The following is a 17,249-nucleotide window of genomic DNA, read 5'->3' as shown; positions in this document are numbered from 1 at the left end:
AGTGGAATCCAATCCCAGTTTGGAAACTGATTATAAGAGAAGGATTGAAGCCTTCCAAAGGTGTTCCTTCCACAAATTCTCACAGCCCGGAGAGGTGGCACTCTGCAGAATGTCTAGGGATTCTTGTGATCCAGGTCTAGTGTCCCTGAGAGCCAGTATCCCAGGGATGAGGAGATAATACATGGAAGTCTGCATCTATCACTGAAGGAGAGCAGTGGAACGGAGCCCCGGCCCCCGATACAGAGCCTCCCTGGCCTGAGACAGGGGAGTGAAGGGCATCCCTTCAGGAGGAAGACTGCCTCGAGAAAAAACCCACCTGCGATGCCCAGGAGAAAGCTCACAGAGAATGTGAGGGGTGGGCTTCACCATTTGAGAGGGAGAGTTTTCCACTGGGTCTGTTTGCGCCTATAATCCTTCCTGAGTACCATCAGAAAAGAAGCAGAGCCTGTCCTCCTACAAGACACCTTGGTGAAGACCTCGCACCTGGTCCCTCCATCACAAGAGCAGGTAAACCAGAACTGATTTGGGCCAAAGTTGACACGAGTGCCTAGAAATGAGACTGGAGCATAATTGTTAAATGAACTCAAAATTGAGTGCCCTGCCCTAGAGGCCCTTCCCACGGTCATAGATACGGCGATCTGTTTGCACTTTGTGATTTTGCCTTGCTAAATAAGATAGGGCCTTTTTCCTGTAGAACCTTGCCCCCTGTTTATATCCTTTTCTCGTACTAAAAGTAAGCTTTGGATTGGACAATCTTTTTTTCCGCTACTGGGTCATTGTTGTGTCCTATGTCTCCGCCTCACACATTGCCTCCTTTAGAAGTCTCGGACTATTGGTCTGCAACCCTAAGGATCCAGCATTGAAAAGGTGTAGTTAGTGCTCAGTTTCAGCGCTGTAGTAGTAGATTAGGGCATGGAGCAACAGTAATACAATGCCCCATGCACTTCGGCTGTGGGCCCAGTAGTTCCTACTTGCCGAGGTATTATCCGAAAGTGTCCTGAGAGAGAGTTACTGGGAACCAAACGCGTACACTACAGCTCCCGAGTTTTTCATCCATATATTTCACCTGCTAAAAAGAATTGAAATTTTACCTGCTGGATAATGAGAAATAAGGCGCAGGAATCAGTGCCGAATCATTTATTCCAGCATTTTACTCCCTAATTCTCATTTCATTTCCACCTTGTAATGGACGGGTGTTCCTGTAATCTACAAGTACGGATACTCGGGTATACATGTACTTCCGTATGAGGCAACACCAATGTCTCAAAAAGGCTGCAAAGAACCTTAAATGAATTCGAGGAAGGGTTGGTGAGCAAAGTTTGCTTTGTTGAACAGTACCAACAAAGCTCATTAATGGAGACTTTGAAAAACGAATACGGCTCAATTTAGCTTGCAAGGACGCCAACATTAATTTAGCTTGCATATCAGAGATACCAACAAGAAAGAAAAGAGGACACTGCTGGAGTTAATTGGCTAAACAAAATTGAGAACATAAACAATATAAAAGATGTGTGTATAAACCAGTCGTGGGAGAACGTCCGGTCTTTTTTGCGGTTAGAGCGTCCTACTGCTTTCATTTCAGCCGCACAACATTTACAGCTAAAGTTTAATAGAAGTTGAAAAGAGACGTTTATCTTTTTATTGGCAATATTCACGGGCGACACTACTTCCCCACCGTTCCCACCATAACAGAAGTAAACATGAAGTTAAGTAATGCAGAGGTGTATGCAAATCTGCAAGATTAAAGGTATTTTTAGCCAGGACAAAACTCTCAAGGTGGAAGAAAGCAGATGACCACCCCCTATGTCTACACAAATAAAAATAGCCTGAACTTTTATTATAATCCACACCGCTTTGCTTTAGATGTAAACAGCTTTCTTATTTAAGGGACAAACACTTTGGAGATTTAGATACATAGCCGAACACAGATATTGGGCAAAATGAATGAAGCAACTTACAACATGCAGACTTCTCCTGGGTATTTTCAACATGCAGGAAATGTCATTGACAATGTTGTCCACTACACTTTGGGTGCCAAATAACTGCACATCCGTGTAATATATGTCTCTGTCGGGAAACAAGAAAATTAATGATTCACTAAATCTCTCATAAAAAAGAGCAACGATTTCATGTTTTTTTGGGTGGTGGGTACATCAAAGTGCAAACGACTTCTAAAAATATCACCAATTAACTATCAACAAGATCAAATGACACCTTTTTCACAATCTGCACCTAGGTGTGTGGTTATGTTGTATTTCACTCTGCATTCTATTTATTTACATATGTATAAAGAACTGTAGTTCTACCCGTCACACACAGAACCACAACCAAAACATACACCCTACACTATTTTGTGTGTGAGTTTTATATAGCGCCCTAGACCCGAAGGTATCGGAGCGCTTTACATGAGCACCAGTTGCGTTACAGACAAACACAATCATTTTTAGGTCGAGCCTAGCGGCAGTGCGCATGCGTTGCTCACTCTGCGTGGCATGCAGCAGTAGAGTATCCTGTGGAAGCCTCGCCCACGCTCCGCTGCTTTTATTGCTTACTGTACTCTCAATCAAATTATTCGTGTTTTATTGGTCGTTTATGCTAGTTCCAACTATGAAGTTGGACACAAGGGCCTGAGATAGTTACAAACTTGTGAGGTATTTCGGCTTTGAATCTCAATAGCATCTATATCACCAATAAAATGTGGCTCTTTTCATGAGCAGTGAGCAGGAAAATGTTAACATCTAGGACAAGTGACATGGAAGACTTTATATCAATCGGAAAACTTGTTAATACTGAATGCAGATGCTCCCCTTATTGATCTCTCTACAACACCTTTTCCTGGTGTTTAAAAAAAAAAAAAAATGTTTTCTCTAATGTTTCTGTTGTAGTTTGCAGCGTTATGGAACATGATTACTGCATGAGATCCATTGTTGCCAAGGAGGACCACTTCGGTTGGAGATTGGTTGGCTGGCTGAGGAGACTCCCAGTAAGTCTGGTCTGAGAAGAATAATCTCACATAAACTGCAGATACGTGAGCGTCTTCCTAAGAACAGTTTGGCAACGTGTGTTAGCTTCAGCACGACTACAGGGGATGCTGTAGAGGGCCTGCGTGTGAAAATAATATGAAGAAACTGTGTGCTGCTACCACAGCAATGCTACAGAAAGTCAGGCGAAAGCATCATATGACATACTATGCTGATGTCAGGATTGTGGAAACGCTGGTTTACCCTATATTTCACATAATTTAAATATATATATATACATATATATATATGTTAGAAACACCCTCGTGGCCGGTGCTGGGGCCAAATTTCTTGTTTCCAATTATCTCCAAGAACCCACTCTGGTCGAGTGAACCCTTTTCCTTGCCCAATAGCGTGGAGGGAGCAAACACAATTATCAGTGAATACCTTCCGCAATTTGACATAATTAAGAACTCGAAACTCAATCTCTAGTGTTCTCGGTATTTTATTATCAACATAAATATCTGCAGATAAAGGTACTCTACGAAGAATCCGCATTCGGCTAAATATAAACAAGAGTACAAATTCTAAAAGCATGAGGTAGATAACTGCCAAGCCAATGTCGATATTAGGAATCATTAATCCAAAGCATCTCTGTCCCTACTCTCTGCTAGATGTCATCCCTACTTAGCATTCCCTTAAGACCCAAGAAATCGAAAAAGGTGTCAGAAGTGAAACTCCCTAAGAAGTCTTCACTTAGAGAGAGCTTGATCTACCATGCTCCTTCTAGCTCCTCGCCCACCTCTTCTCTTCTCTCCGCTCCTCTCTACCTCTCCTCTCTCTGCTCTGGGCTACTCTGTTCTGCTCAACCCTCGGGACGCTGTCCCTAATACGAAACCCCAAATCATAGAACACGCCCTCTGGCACACCTCCTCGACCAGGTCTTCTTCCAGTACTTTTCCATCCAGCGCTGTCCATCTTCCATCGTCCATCAGCTTGGCCTTGAGTCCCAGACACCATCCGCGCTAGGAGTTGCGATTGGCACATTCCAAAGTACTCCCATGTCTGGCTTCCCCCATAATTCAATTCTTAAACAAAGACCTTTTCTACTAACGAACCAACTGTCCTTGCACCTGCGGTGAGATCATGGAATGGAGAAATACTTTGCATCTTTTAACTTTACAATTTACTGCAGCCCAAAACCTCTACAAGAATAAATCATTGCGGCCTACCGCATTCAGCTAACATAAGAAACTAACAGGCCTTTCTTCTCAACGATATATGTGCATTCGGGCCTCTACTCGGTTAAGCACGCTATTAAATCACATCCTAAGCATTAGTACTTTTACTTTCACCTACATGAATGGGCGACCTACACGAGTAAATCTTAATCATGTCCCACGTTTAACTAATACATTGCATTGACCGAAAACTAACCATCATGCAATTTACTAAATACATTCACAATATAGTTTCACATTTCTAATGCTTCTATGTTACCATATAGCTGATACATTTCTTAATACATTTCGCACGGCACATCTAAGTATACATAGATTATATGCGGGTGCCAACTAACAGTGGATATGATGCACCCCTACAATTTTCAAAACCTTTAGGCGCTACATCAGTTCCCCCCTTTGATGACAACTGTCATCACACCATCATTTCTCACTTCTCCTGGAATCAGAAGCTAATCTAAACGGCAGTTACTACCATTCCACTCTGTTGAATCTCTTCCATCCTTTTAAGATTCTGATATTGACGGTCCTGCAATCTCGCCATTCTCTGCTCATTCGCTCTGAGGGCTCTTTCGGCCTTAGTCCCGCTGTACCATTTCCATGCCCTTACGAGTCCCCACAAAAAAATCACACAAACCACAGCAATTATTATTGGCTTCAACACAGATCCAAGAAATCCCATTCCCAGGTTCGCAAACCAAGTTCCCACGCGACCAAATCCTTGACCAATTTTTTTCCCACACATTCTCTTCTGTCAGATCTAATATTTCTTTATGGATTGTGGTAATGTTATCTATGTATTTCTCCAAATCCTTGCTATTGTCTGGAATATACGTGCAACATTCCTGAACCTTCAGCAATTTACAGACTCCGCTCTCTTTTGCCAATAATACGTCTAACGCAAGTCGATTCTGCAAAACCATATTCCGTATCGATAACATTTCTCCATTCACCAACAAGAATGACCTCGCCGAATTCATAGACAATTCATCCACCACAGTCGCCAACCTTCTTATTTTCACATCATTCAGGACCACGCCCAAACTAGGTATAGTCGCTCCGTATATATCACCAATCACTACTCCTGCACTTACAGCTCTACGCACTTTCGAATGACGTCCCGTCTCTAGTAACTTCAAATCCTCAGCATGATAAATCTTTGGGAAGATGATAGCCAAGTAACATGAACCATACCAATTCGCAGGCAATCTCACATAGGCATTCTTCCCACATACATAGTACACGGTCGGAATCACCTGTACCGGACCTTGCAAGAAGTTCTTAGCAGAGTGCTCCATGGTATAAGTATGATCACACGTACTCTGTCCCACTGGAACCTTCTCCTTAGGAGTTTGAGGACGGGCAACACACAATTTCCCCTTCTGTACTTCATCTAATGCAATTGGTCCATAACTTCCCTTAGATTTGTGTAATCTCTCCTCATCCGTCCAATCCACTGGACTATCTCCTGTATCTCGTGTCTGAGTCAGTTTTCTGTACCTATCCTCTATCTGAGCTATGAACTTCTTTTCTGTCTCGGACAACCAACATGTCCAGTTATGTCTGTGAGCATAAGCTGTATCTAGCTTCACAGTCGGTATGAAATACTTCCGAAGTCTATCTTCTGACTTGTAATAATCATACTTATTCAAATGCTTGTATGCCGGAACTTCAGGAAGTACTGAATCATAATTTGAAAAGAAATACCCAAACTGTCTCCTGTCATAAAACAAACTAAGCAATAAGCTACAAGAAACCCCATATGTCAATGGAAGATGATGATACCTGATACCTTCGTCTACTGAAGCAGGCAACTGCATGCACACATAACAATCCTTCGCATCCATCGCATCAACATACTCATACAACAGCTTCGCATAAGCATTAAGTTTGAAATCAGCTCTGGACAAATCTATGTGAAACATATGACTCTCCTCAAGCGTTTGAGCTCTCTGATCTCTACTAGTGACCCCTCCCTGTCCCAAAGTGGTAGGTGTGGGTGTTCCCTGAACCTCCCCCTCCTGTCTATGGGCCACCATGTATGAAGTCACTACTACTGCAAATATAACGGCTATCACTATCCCTAACAGTGTGCCTATCACTATTTTGGCTCTACGGTGTGTATTTCCAGGTTCCGCCATCTTTGAACTGTTCTCAATGTTCAGCACAGTCTCTGTTGACACAAGTCTCTTTCTCATCCAGCAATGTTCAGTTCAGCTGCTCTTTTCAATCGGGGGAACCTCTAGCAAAGTTCAATTTCTTATCCTTTTAGATCAGGAAGGCTTCACTAGCTCTTCTTTGCCCTCCAACGGAAAAATCCCTAAATTTATTCTTCTTCCACTCGGGCCTAGGTTACCTTCTTTCAAGCTTTATATACACCAAATTTACAATCAGTCCAGAATAACTGTGGGTCCCAACAGCTGTAGGACCCCCTGCAAAATTGCAAGTTTAAGGGTTGTCAGTTCTTGGGGAGCTGGTATAACTGCAAAAGTTGGGAAGTCTAGCGTTTCCAAAATCAGACCACGGATGATGCTCAGAAGTGGCGGATTCGAAATATTGATGGTCAATATTCCTTCGATCTCCAATCCTGGGATCTTCAACAACACTTCCACTCTCGGAAACAGAGAATTGCTGACCAGTGTGATTGATCTCAGCCGTCCCGTGGTCAGTAACCCTGTCATCAGTCACAGAGTATGCCCACTCTGGTGAGGCGTACTTCTGGCACGGCACTCTTGTTCTTTTCGATCGCCTCAGAGCACCTTGGGGTTGATCTTCGTCACCTTGCTCTGCTTCTGATTCTTCGGAAACTGGGGCGAGATCTGTTCTTGGTACTGATCTCAGGTTTCTCTGACTCTGACTCACGGGCCAGACTTTTCCTGCTTCCGTGGCACCTCCACTCTCCCTACTGGTACCCTGTGCACTTCTTTCTTCTTCAGCAGGATTTGACTCGGTACTGCCCACTGCAGCTCTTTCTTCTTCTTCCGAGTCTGTTTCGATGTTACTTTCACGTTCCCTTTCGGCTTGATTTAGTGCACAACCAGCTGCGTCAGCAACCCCTACAGCTTGACTTGCCCTCTCGGATGGCTCTGCCACCTCAGCTGGGTTTTCGTTCTCGAGAGGGGCTGTTTCTTCCAAGGGTGCTGGAACTCTACGGGTATGGGAAGCGTATATCCAGTTCGGAAGTCCTCCACACTTCACTGCTGTGTTCGTTATTAATATAACCTGGTACGGCCCGCGCCAGCGAGCATCCAGGCAACTCTTCCTTACGTGTTTGCGCACCAACACCCAGTCCCCTGGGCACAAGTCGTGGCACAGGTCACTTGCGGCTGGAACCGTTGCTGCCTGCACCTGCTGAGACACAGAACGGACCACGTCAGCCAGGCCTTTACAATAGTCCAGTATCATATCATCAGTGATATTAATCAAAGCAGTAGCAGGTATTGCGGGCAAGCGCATCACTTTTCCCATGAGGATTTCATGGGGTGACAATCCAGTCCTCCTATCAGGGACACTACGGAGACTCATGAGAACCAAAGGTAATGCATCTGGCCACTTCAAGGATGTCGAAGAACACACTTTCGCCATTCGGGCTTTCAAAGTCCCATTCACTTGCTCTACAATCCCAGAAGCCTCTGGTCGGTAACTGCAGTGCAACCTCTGGTCTACATTTAAGGCAGCACAAAGCAGCTTCATGATTTCACTGTGGAAATGCGTTCCTCTATCTGATTCAAAAGAGGTCGGAAAACCGTACCTCGGGATTAGTTCTCTCAATAATAACTTAGCTACCGTGAGTGTGTCACACCTACGTGTCGGGTAAGCCTCCACCCACCTGGAAAAGACGCATACTATGACTAATATGTACCTCAACCCATTACACTTCGGCATTTCAATAAAATCCAGCTGCATTCTATTAAAAGGTCCACCTGACCTACCAATGTGACTCAACGTCACAGCGGTCCTCTTTCCTACATTCATCTGTTGACATGTGACACACCTCTGGCACACACCTTCAGCTACCGTCCGAAACTTCGGATTGTACCACGTCTGACGAAACACTCGCATCATTGCATCTCTACCAAGATGTACAGCATCATGTATCAACCTCGCCATGGGATTCAGCAAACATTCCGGCAACACAGCTCGTCCATCATTCGAAACCCAAACATCCACATCCCCCTTCTCACATCCCGCTCGTATCCAGCTGTCCCGCTCCTGATCAGGGACTCCATCCTGCAACTGTTTCAGTTCCTCCCATGAGTCTGCCATAGCTAACATCACATCGTATTCTGTTTTCTCTTCGCTTTCCACAACATGGTTCTCAGTAAAACTACATCCCTGTTCTGCACAAAATCGAGCAACTTCATCTGCGTAATTATTACCCAATGACACAAAGTCGTTTCCTTTAGTGTGTGCAGAACATTTAACAACATCAATTTCATCTGGGCCTTGCAATGCCTCCAACAATTGTCGTACATAATCCCCGTTTCTAATGGGTGAACCAGAAGATGTCATAAACCCTCCCTGGGACCATAGCTGTCCGAAATCATGAACCACACCAAACCCATATTGGCTATCCGTGTAAATGGTTACACGGATCTTATCAGCGGCCAAACAGGCACGAGTCAAGGCAATAAGTTCAGCCACCTGTGCGGAGTATACTCCTTCTAGACAAGCGGCTTCAACCACCCCTGTGATGGTACACACAGCAAACGCTGCTCTCAGTCGACCAACACTGTCTCTTAAACATGAACCGTCCACAAAGAAAATCTCATCTGAAACTGGGAGCGGTTCATCGACAATGTCAGGTCTCGGTTTGGTGCATAGTTCAGTCACGTCGAAACAATCATGGTCCTCACAATCTTCATCATCATCTACATTTGGAATAGGCAACAATGTAGCAGGATTTAAAACAGAACACCTCTTCAGTGTCACATTGTCTTCAGCAAGGATGACTTGCTCATAACGAGTCAATCTATTATTTGTGAGGTGCTGTGTGGTAGTCCTAGTCATCAACAATTCAACAGAATGTGGCACATGAACAGTAAGCGGATGACCCATCACAATGCTCTCACATCTTTCGATACTGACACCTGTTGCAGCAACGGATCTGAGACATACGGGCAACGCAGAAGCTACTGGATCTAAAGTAGCTGAAAAATAGGCAACTGGTCTACGGACACCTCCGTGACTCTGAGTCAACACTGCTAATGCACAACCTTCCTTTTCGCAACAGAATAAAGCGAATGCCTTGTTATAATCTGGCATTCCCAAAGCTGGCGCGCTGCATAAAGCTTCTCTCAGCCTCAAAAATGACCTTAGGCAGTCGTCATCCCATGGTACCGGATCCTTCACATCCTTTCGCGTCAGCCGCTGTAAAGGCTTCGCTTCAAAGGAAAAGTTTGGGATCCCCTGGCGGCAATAGCCCACCATTCCCAAGAACATTCTGACTTCCCTTTGAGTCGAGGGAATCGGCATTCTCAGAATCGCATCGATGCGATCTGGAGACACCTTCCTTTTGCCCTTCTCAATTCGGTGCCCCAAGTACTGTACCTCGCTCAGACAGTATTGCAGCTTGTTTGGAGACACCTTGTGACCATTCTCTCCCAGGTAATTCAACAGAGCAACCGTATCATTTCTGCAGGCATCTTCCGTCTCCGACGCAACGAGCAGATGATCAATGTATTGCACTAAAACAGAGTTTTGTGGAAACACAAGACCTTCGAGATTTTTCTTCAAGATCTGATTAAAGATAGATGGGCTCTCGGTATACCCCTGTGGGATACGACACCACGTTAACACATGATTTTCCAGCCGAAATGCAAAAAGAAAACGGCTTTCTTCCTGTAAAGGAATCGAGAAGAATGCTTGACACAAGTCAATCACCGTGAACCATTCAGCTTCACATGGGATCTGAAATAGGATCACGGATGGATTCGGTACCATTGGACAACATGGAACAACTATTTCGTTTATTTTTCGCAAATCTTGCACAATCCTGAATTTCCCACTTGGTTTCTGTAGTCCCATGATAGGCGAATTACATGGGCTACCCATAATTTCCCTTAGTATTCCCTGCTTGATCATAGACTCAATCACAGGTTTAATCCCTGCAATAGTTTTAGGAGATAACTTATACTGGGGTGTCCTCGGAAACTCTATGTTTGGTTTAATCTGGATTTTCACTGGGTCTACTCCCTTGATTAAACCAATCTCCTCCCCACTAAGGTCCCATACGTCAATAGACACTGAGTCCCTCAGATCAAGTGGAAGTTCTTCCAGCGTCAATGCTGGGTACATTTCCACACACACACGCTGATTCGCAACCTTAAAGGTCGCGTCATAGTCTCTCGTCTGTACCTCCACTCCTTTCGGGGTACAGTAGATCGTGCAGTTGAGCTTGCACAGTAAATCTCTCCCTAACAGGCAAACCGGACTAGAATCGCACACCACGAACTGGTGTCTATCTCTGAAATTTCCTATCCTGATTGGAATTGGCTCTGTCAGTGGACTAATCAGTTTCTTATTTGCCACACCAACAACCTGGATACTTTGCCCAGAAAGAGCTAAACCTGGAACCACTGGCGATCTTATAGTCGATCTGGTAGCCCCCGTATCAACCAAAAAGGTTGTAGGGTGACCGTCAAGGTCTGCCTCCACAAAGGGTCCTTTCTGATCTACCTCTAGGATGGCTCTAAGAATGCAATCCTTATCTCTCTCTGAACAGGATCATGCCAACAGGCTGGTATCGTTTCCCTCACTTACTTCAAACATTGGCATTTGCAAATAAGTTCGAGCTCCCTGCTGTGCATTCTGTATTCTGGGTGGCTGGGGAATCTGTACCTGCGAAGCACCAGTCCCCACTTTTACCATTCTAGGTCTAGTCACCGTGTGTACCGCTTCCGTCCCAGGGACCTGAACTATCTCTCCTTCTGGATGTATCTGATTCCATGGGTTCAGGGGGCACTTGCGTCTCCAATGTCCAACCTGGTGACACTGATGACATGCTGTAGTCTTTTTCAATGTCGCCACATCCATGCCTGTTCTAGGGTCTATTGGTCTTGGCCTTCCCTGCCCCTGAACATTCTGATTTCCTGCCTGATAATTTCCTTGCCACCTTACCAATGCTCCCCCATTAGGCTGTCCCTGAGCGGTTTGCATCTGAACAAGCATCAAGTTATCTTTCAACTTCCTGTGTTTTGACTCAATCTCATCTGTGCAATATCAGGCGTACCACAAAATCTCATCAACGGGCTTGTTCTGCCAACAAATCAAATGCTGCTGTATCATGAGACTAACCTCTGGCTTCAATCCCAACACAAACTTTGAGTCAAACTGTCCCATATCTTTCGTCTCCAACACATCTAAGCCACTGTATTGCTTTAAAGCCTGCAAAAGTCTCTCGTAGAACTCATAGACCGTCTCCTTAGGTTCCTGCACTGTCCTGTCTATCTTCACCCAATCAATGTCTTGTGGTGAGACCTTCGACTTCAACCACTCAATCACTTGCTCGTACTTCCTCATCACTAGCGGTGACGGACCATTCGTGATCGTGTTCCTATCGGGCTTATAAGTCAGCCAATCAACGGCAATCTTGCATGCTGCCCACAAATCTCCCGGAACCACAATATCAAACAAGGTATTCAGATCAATCCATAATACCTTCGAGATCTTCACAAAGCGGTCAACCTGTTTGTACCACTCTGCGGGCTTCTCCCTAAGCTGGGGAAAATCATTCGTAAACGCCGCCAAATCACCCCTGCTCCAGGGTACATGCACATATCCTCCATTCTGCACTTCCCTTAAAGGGAAATGTCCTATCCCTATCGTCCCTCCACCCGGAGGTGGGGTCCCTGCCATTCCCCTAGAGGTTTTCTTCTTGGATCATTTTTCTTCCCATTTCTCAAGCATCATCCATGCACGCATGGCTGTGATTAGATCTCTACTGTGGGACCTCAGTCCAGCAACCCTTTTCTCCTCCAGTTCCTGGTCGCTGTACTGCAACCTATGACTTCCTTGCAATGTTTTAGTCTTGGACAGATCCACCTCATATCGCCTAGCCAATTCTGACAATTTCTCATGTGCAGCTCGTGCCTTCCGAGTCACATCCTTCGCTACGAAGAGTAATTCATCTGGTCCATATATTAATATTCTGTCAAGGGGTAAGTTTCCACCTATTATCTCATCCACTTCCGCTTTTAACCTTACTACATCTATCATCCCCCCTTTCAGGGCTCCTCTCAGCATATCTCGGCAGACTGCCCCTTCCCTATCTCTGTCCTCGCATTCTTGCTCTTGCGACCTACTCCCTTCTGGTATGCACCTTGGAGCAAACGATTCAGAAAAGCAACCCGCTCTCTTTCTGCTGTCATCACTGCTGGGTTCTGATTTCTCACTGGTGGTACCCATGATCGTAAATCTGATCTCGGCTCCATCAGAGACTTCGGCCTCTCTGGTCTCTGTTCTCCTTGACTCTGAGATGAATCTGACATGGCTGGCAATGGTGTACTCCATTCTATAGGGTTCGGAGTCCAAGCCATTCCACCCACTAACCCATTTCCTCCCATGAGGCCACTTCCCGCGGCCTCTCTCCTTACCCCTTCGGTTGTCCGCTCTGGGTCCGCAGCCTCCTCTGAATCTGGGTGATAAATCGAAACAATAGGTTCAATAGTGACCGGTTCTTTTAGAGCATCCGGTAACCTCACGTCTCTCTCGACCTTTACGCTAGCCACAGACTGGCTCCCTGTACTCTCTGTTCCTATCGAGATCCTTCCTTCTACTCTCGTCTCTGGTTGGAAGGTTATTCTTCTGCCGTCTTCTATCTGGACCAACGTCTCTTCTGGGACCTCTGGGTTATACGGAGGTGGTCTCTCTGATAACAACTTTTCCAATAGACCATCCTCAAAATCACTCTCATCCTCGTCCTCTAACCTCACATTCTTTATCCCCTCTGAATTGATCAATAAGGGATACAGTCTATCTCCATCTATTGCCTGTACCCTCCATCTTTTCTCCGCTGCATCCCATCTGGCATCCTGAAAAGCCCTGACCGACTTTTTCACCCTTTCCCGATTTCTTCCTCTTTCTCTATCATGCGCTGCTCTAATACACGCATATAGTGCTTCGAATTGTGTTGGCCTTGGCAAAGGTCGTAAAGCCGCCATCACAGACTTCAACTGGTAGAATACTGCTAATCTAAATGAGCCATACCTCGGGAATGCTAATTCTCCTTCACTTTGAGTCATTTTATGCCAATTCTCAAGCCAAATTATCGTATGCAATTCCACATTCTTTGCCATATAATGTGCTGGAGTATCCTCAGGAGGAGCTTCTTCTCTCTCCCGAGTAACCACATGTTTGTCACCTCTACACAATTCTCGAAAAACCTTAAAACACTTCATGATTGACAAAATTCGATCTCACACACTGTTTACCTCTTGATGTCGAACCCTCCAATAACAGCGCGACTAACACCAACCAGCCTATCACAGCGCGACACTCTCTGACGTCACCTTCCTTCGTTCGCAGCAGTTCCCTTTCCTTACACGTACATCTCACGCCTGCATTCGTCCCACTCATACACTGAAATAACCGTTTGTCCCAAACTAGTTACTTCTCTGGCTGTCCGTCCACAGCCTCTGACTGTTCGTCCACAGTCTCTCGAAATTGTTGACCTCGGCTGGCAACTGTCTGTCCCCGTCCGGGCAGACAGATCGCCTCTGATAGGTTACAAATACTCAAATCCACATACAGCAACCCACGACCAGCGTCAAGTTGTCATGCACTCACACATTCGCTCCCCCTATCTCGGTCCAGGTGATCGATGGTACCTCACGATCTCCTTTTGGGTGGTCAACAAAATCTACCACGGGTGTCTTCTACACCACAATTCCCGGGCTGCGCGCGCTCACAGCTTTTGTGAATACCGACACCAAAAATGAATTGAAGAAGATATTTAATGAGATATCAAGTACGGACCCCCAGACGTGTCCTCTCAGCTCCTCAGCCAAGCTTCCTCTGAGGTCTCTACAATCTAGATTCCTCAGAAGAACCATGTTGCTAGGTGCTGCATAGCCATGCACATTTTAAAGGAATACAACACATCCCTCCTTGTACAAATATAATTACAAATATATATGCAAATCCTTTGCAAATATAAATACAACAAAATTAAAAACACATATAGTCATCCAATTTTTTAGGTCTCATTTTCAGACGTTCGGTTGGAACTCTTTTAGACATATCAACAGAATTGCCACACCCTGAATTTTCAATTTTTCTTGTACTGTTGTCCAACCAATATTTTGTTTCAACATCATTACATTTGGCAACTCTAGAAGTGTTCCACCATTTTCCATCTGAAGTTTTAATCACATTGCCATTGACTTCCACAACCATCTTGGGATCGGATAATTTAGACTGACCTTTCCTTACGAAATTGTTAGGACATACTCTCACGTAGTCACCTTTTAAGAAAATTCTCTTACTGTTCACAATTTTGTCATTATTTCTTGACCGATAACCTTCTTGATATTTCATCACTTTTTCCCTGATTTTTCCATCTTCTATCGTTTTCTTACCACTCCTCCCCATCCAGAAAGGCACCGCAGCTGAACAAGGAGTCCTACCTTTAAGTAAACAAAAAGGTGTTTCACCCGTTACTGAACTAGGAGTAGTCCTATAGTCCCACAAATTTTTTTTTACTTGCGTCTTCCAACACATGTTCATGGATACCGCCAATTGAATGTTTTCCCCCAAAACACGGTTGAAGCGCTCGACCACACCATTTCCCCTAGGATGATATACTGGTGTTCTTAAATGTTTGACCCCCCATTCCTTCATGAACTCATCAAATTCATGTGAAGAAAATTGTGGACCATTATCCGACAGTAATTCTGCCGGACAGCCTTCCCTCCTAAACACTTCTTCACAAAAAGAGATAACATTGCTGGTCTTGACTTCAGTCACAAGTGCTACTTCAGGCCACTTCGAATAGTAATCTATCATGACTATGGCATACTTTTCTACCGAGCCTAGCCCATCGAACGGCCCACATATGTCAATTGCCAACCTTTCCCATGCTCTTTCCGGAAACTTCATAGGTGTTATAGGGGAATCCCTCATTACATGAGATTTGTCACTACACGTGCAAGAAATACACTCCCTCACAAACCTTTCTATATCTCTATCCATATTAGGCCACCAAAAATCCATTCTCGCCTTTCTTTTGACAGCGGACATCCCACCATGACCTTCATGTAATAGATGCATCAACTTGGATCTTAAAACAGAAGGCACTACCAATTTGTCCCCTCGCCTTACTACACTGTCAACCACAGATAGTTCTTCCCAAACATCCTTACACATTGCTATGTCTGAATCTAGCTTGACCCTGTTCATGGATGGCAAACATTTAATTATTTTGACCAAGGAGTCATCAGAGATAACGGCATCCTTCCACTCTTGTTCACTTATAGAATGATGGAGATCATCAATGTTAGCAATTAGCAGATCTTCATCGTCACTATTATCATCCAACTTATTATCCACAGGTAATCTTGATAAGCAATCTGCATTAATGTTTTTCACGCCGGGCACATATCTTAGGTTAAACATATACTCTTGCAATCTGTAAATCCACTTGGCTATGCGTGGAGTTGCTCTACTAGCACCTTTAGTTGTGAATATATCTAACAAAGGTCTGTGATCAGTACGCAGTTCAAACTTTGTGCCCCAAACATACACCCTGAAATGTTGCACACCCCACCAACATGCCAATGCTTCCTTCTCAATAGTGGAATACGACAATTCTGCACCCTTAAGTGTACGTGATGCAAACGCTATCACATGTTTCTTACCATTACACTCTTGCATCAATACTGCTCCTAAGCCATATCCACTAGCATCAGTCACTATGATTGACTTATTTGACGGATTAAAAGACTTCAGAGCGGTGGCACTTGCAACCACCCTTTTGACTGTCTCAAAAGACTCTTGACATTCCTTTGACCATATGAAACTGATGCCTTTTTTCATAACATCACGTAATGGTTGTACTATATCAGAAAAATGATGTACAAATTTCGCATAATACTCGGCTAGTCCGAGAAATGACCTTAATTGGTCCTTATCTAATGGTGGAGGGGCTTTTTCTAAATCTTCCACCAAATTTAATTTTGGTTTTATACCCTTGGCGGATAACGTATGTCCTAAATATTCTACTTCAGGTAAACAGAATTTACACTTTTGTAAGCTAATGGTTAGACCAGCAGTTTCAAGTTTGCATAGTACTTCCCTCAAAACATTGTCATGATGATCTTCATCCTTACCCCACACCAGTACATCATCTTGGAATACCATAGCATTATTAACATCCTTCAATATTTTTTGCATGATCCTCTGGAACACTGCCGATGCCGAGGCCAACCCAAACGGCATCCTAACGAATTGAAACGCCCATTCAGGCGTGATAAATGATGTTAAATGTTTTGACTCAGGTTGTAAGCGTACTTGATGGTAAGCACTTGATAGATCCAGGGTCGTGAAATATTTCCCCCCTTCAATACTCGATAACATCTCATTTATACGGGGTAAAGGAAATCTGTCTACCCATTTCATTAGTCTTTATTATCGATGTATTACATCATGAAAGACGATTACAATACATAAAAGAAATACATAATTTTAAAAATACATAGATTAAAAAGAAGAAGAACATGTGCAATATACACAAAAATATTTCAGTACCTTAATGCCTCTTGGTTCTGATAAACCAAACCCAAGCCAAAAATTTGGCAACAGCGATAGCAACATATTCGCTAGACTCAAATCTCAACATTTCAAGTGCTTCAGACCCTCGTCTGGTGCCCAAAATTTGACATAATGGTTTGAGCCATTTTGCTCGGGGTGCAGCGTAGGCAGGACAAACAAAAAAAATGTGTCCGACAGAGTCAATACAATCAAAACAATTTTTGCAGGAGTCGCTGGTCATGCCCTTCCATTTTTTGGTGAAAGAGTTGGTCGGAAGTGTGCCTACCCTAAATTGGTGGTA

At 44.3% G+C, this 17,249-nt stretch overlaps 1 protein-coding gene across 1 annotated transcript in view; it reads right to left on the bottom strand.

Moving 5' to 3' along the window:
- The window catches only part of SPO11 (SPO11 initiator of meiotic double strand breaks), an 898,758-nt gene that overhangs the window by 576,935 nt on the left and 304,574 nt on the right, over positions 1-17,249 (bottom strand). The window contains exon 6 of the mRNA XM_085614575.1: positions 1,959-2,067. Within this exon, the coding sequence (XP_085470701.1) occupies positions 1,959-2,067 (109 nt within the window). The remainder of the gene's footprint in view (positions 1-1,958; positions 2,068-17,249) is intronic.

This window comes from Triturus cristatus, chromosome 7 (assembly GCF_964204655.1).
Source record: "Triturus cristatus chromosome 7, aTriCri1.1, whole genome shotgun sequence".
In the NCBI taxonomy this organism is placed as follows: Eukaryota; Metazoa; Chordata; class Amphibia; order Caudata; family Salamandridae; genus Triturus; species Triturus cristatus.
This window is presented reverse-complemented; position numbering and strand designations above follow the sequence as displayed.